Source organism: Anabas testudineus, chromosome 7 (genome assembly GCF_900324465.2).
Source record: "Anabas testudineus chromosome 7, fAnaTes1.2, whole genome shotgun sequence".
Classification (NCBI taxonomy): domain Eukaryota; kingdom Metazoa; phylum Chordata; class Actinopteri; order Anabantiformes; family Anabantidae; genus Anabas; species Anabas testudineus.
The window spans coordinates 3,121,088-3,123,637 of NC_046616.1; the positions used below are offsets into that span (position 1 = coordinate 3,121,088).

Consider the following 2,550-nt stretch of genomic DNA (forward strand, 5'->3'; position numbering starts at 1 on the left):
CTATAGTAAGTTGACTTCACATGAGTGAGGTTGAAATATCTGAAGTGAAACAATGAGTTTAATAGATTTTCTAAACCAGCGGTAGAAAAAGGCATAAATCACAGGGTTCAGACAGGAGTTAAAATAAACTAGAAATGATATAAAAGTATTTGTTGATGAACTGATCATGAGATCAGCGCCAGAGAAAGAGACACAGTAAAACGGACAGTAACACATGAGAAACACGGCAACAACCACACCAAGAGTCCTGGCTGCTTTCAGCTCTGATTTCTTCACAGTTACAGTCCCTGAACGCTGCAGTTTGACAGCTGCAATGTGGGAGCGCATGGAACGAGCCTGAGACACAGCCACCACAAACACTCTCATATACAGAATGATGATGGCTGAAATGGGAATAATAAAACTTAACACAAGATCAACAGCTAAAATAACCATAACAAAACATTCTCCATAGCAGGAGTTATATCTGCCTGGTTGTTTCAGGTTATCATATAAAAACAGAAAGCTGTAGAAAACAGAATAAATCCAACATAAAAGAATTAAGATTTTAACTTTCCTATGTGTGATCTTAGTGGAGTAATGCAGAGGGTCACAGATAGCAACATAACGGTCAACTGATATCAGCAACATGTTCACTACTGAGGCAGGGACAATGATAAAAGGTATAAAATAATACAGAACACACACCAGATCGCCCAGGAGCCAGCAGGGTTCTGTTAAAAGAATTTGAAACGGCATCGCAAAGAGACCCACAAGGAAGTCTGAGACAGCCAGAGAGAGGAGGAGGAGGTTGGTGGGAGTGTGGAGCTGCCTGGAGGGAGAGAAAATTATTTCAACAATAAAGAGCAACAACATCATTAACAAGCTGTTATTTAACAATAGTGACTAAGTAACAGTGAATCTCAATATTTAATGAAGGTTGTAAGCACCGTTTGTAATCTTGTCAAACCATCAGCATGAAATGCAAAAAAAGAAAGAGATCACTTCTTCAGAGAAGTGGCAACAACATAGCATCAAAGCTAAAACATTTATCTGTGCCTGAAGTGGGAGATGGAGATGATGACCAGCAGGTTGAGAGATGCAGTGAGCAGAGAGATGGAGGACATCAGAGTGTAAATTATCTTTGCCTCAGAGTCGGGGCGAATACGTTTCTTGCAAGAGGTGTTGAGTCCTGGAAAACAGAGTTCAGCTTCCTCCAGTGTCTCCATCATCTTTGAGAGAAGAGGAGGAGAGAAGCCCTCTGAACCACGTTCTGTGCCATAAAGCTGATTTCTTCTCCCCTGTCTCTTCCCTTTATCCCCCTATGTACTCCTTTTTTTCCAGTCTCTCTGTGACTTATTTCCCTCCCTCGCTTCGCTTTGCGTCATACTAATGACAACTATCTGAAAACGCAACCCCCCTGTTGCATAATGCAAAAGCTCTTTTGTAAAATGACCTCTTACAAGACAATACATAGTGCAGTTTTGTGTGAGTTAAAAATACAACATCTTACTGGGGAATATTGAATTAATGAATTGTGTAGGAGTGTAGTGCTCTCTGGAACTCCTCAGATGACAAGAAACCTCATCTGAAAACTTTCAGCTTATTGCAAAAGTCCTTCACGTGTATGTACTTTAGGAGGTACCCTTAACCCCCTAACACTAGTCTCAAACTAGACTCTAATGATGGAAATTGAAATGCTGCCATCTCCAGGCAGCATAAAGATGCAAAGTAGTAACAACCCAGAAGATCATAGAGTGACTGGACTCAATTGCTTTCTCTGCAACTGTATGCAGGACTTTCTAACATAGGGGCCACAAAAGGTTATATAAAGCTTATAGTTAGAGATGGATCAGGTGATCTATCCATTTCCTCCAGGAAAACTAACTAAATTGCAAGTTATCAATGCATAGTGAAGACAGCCAGCAGGATCATTGTTACTTCCTCGCTCTTTCTAAAACATTTTCCTTACCTGCCTCACCTGTAGAGGAAACGGCATCAGTGGCAATAGATCTCGCCACTAACAATCCCCCTCACTTTACTGCCTTCAGAGAAAAAATACTGGATACTTTGAAGGCTTCAACAGCTTCGTCCACCAGGCTATCAATTTAGTTCAATTCAAGTCACTTTTATTTGTATAGCACCGAAGCACAACTGAACTCCTCTCAAGGCACTTTACAGTATTTAAGGTTTCTCCCAATAACCCCACTTGAGCAGCACCAAAAAACTATTTTTGGAGGAAGAAACCTCCAGATCTAGGCCCAGGGAGAGCGGCCATCTGCCTCAACCGGTTGAGGTGAGTGGAAAGAGGAGAGAGAAAAAGAACAGTAGGCAACAAAAAACAACAACAAGCAGGAAGATCCCTGAAAGGGTTGGTGGAACCAGTAACTGGACTCTTGAGATATACAGCTCCAAGGCCAAGGATGCCTGCAGAGGAGAACAGACAGAGTGAGACAGAGAGGAGGAAACAACTACAGGAGAGAAAAACCATAAAGTTAATGACAAGCAATGGTAGCATTTAGAAAGATAGATCAGAAACTGACCCATCTCCAAGTATAGGCCTTATCAAAA

The 2,550-nt window shown here is 41.5% G+C and overlaps 1 protein-coding gene across 1 annotated transcript; it reads right to left on the reverse strand.

Moving 5' to 3' along the window:
* Positions 1-1,208, reverse strand: LOC113166820 (trace amine-associated receptor 13c-like). Its single transcript, XM_026366987.1, has 2 exons — positions 1,039-1,208; positions 1-811 (listed from the first exon to the last, which is right to left on the reverse strand). The coding sequence occupies exons 1-2, from the start codon at positions 1,206-1,208 to the stop codon at positions 1-3; spliced, it is 981 nt and encodes a 326-aa protein (XP_026222772.1).
* Positions 1,209-2,550: the final 1,342 nt, after the last annotated feature.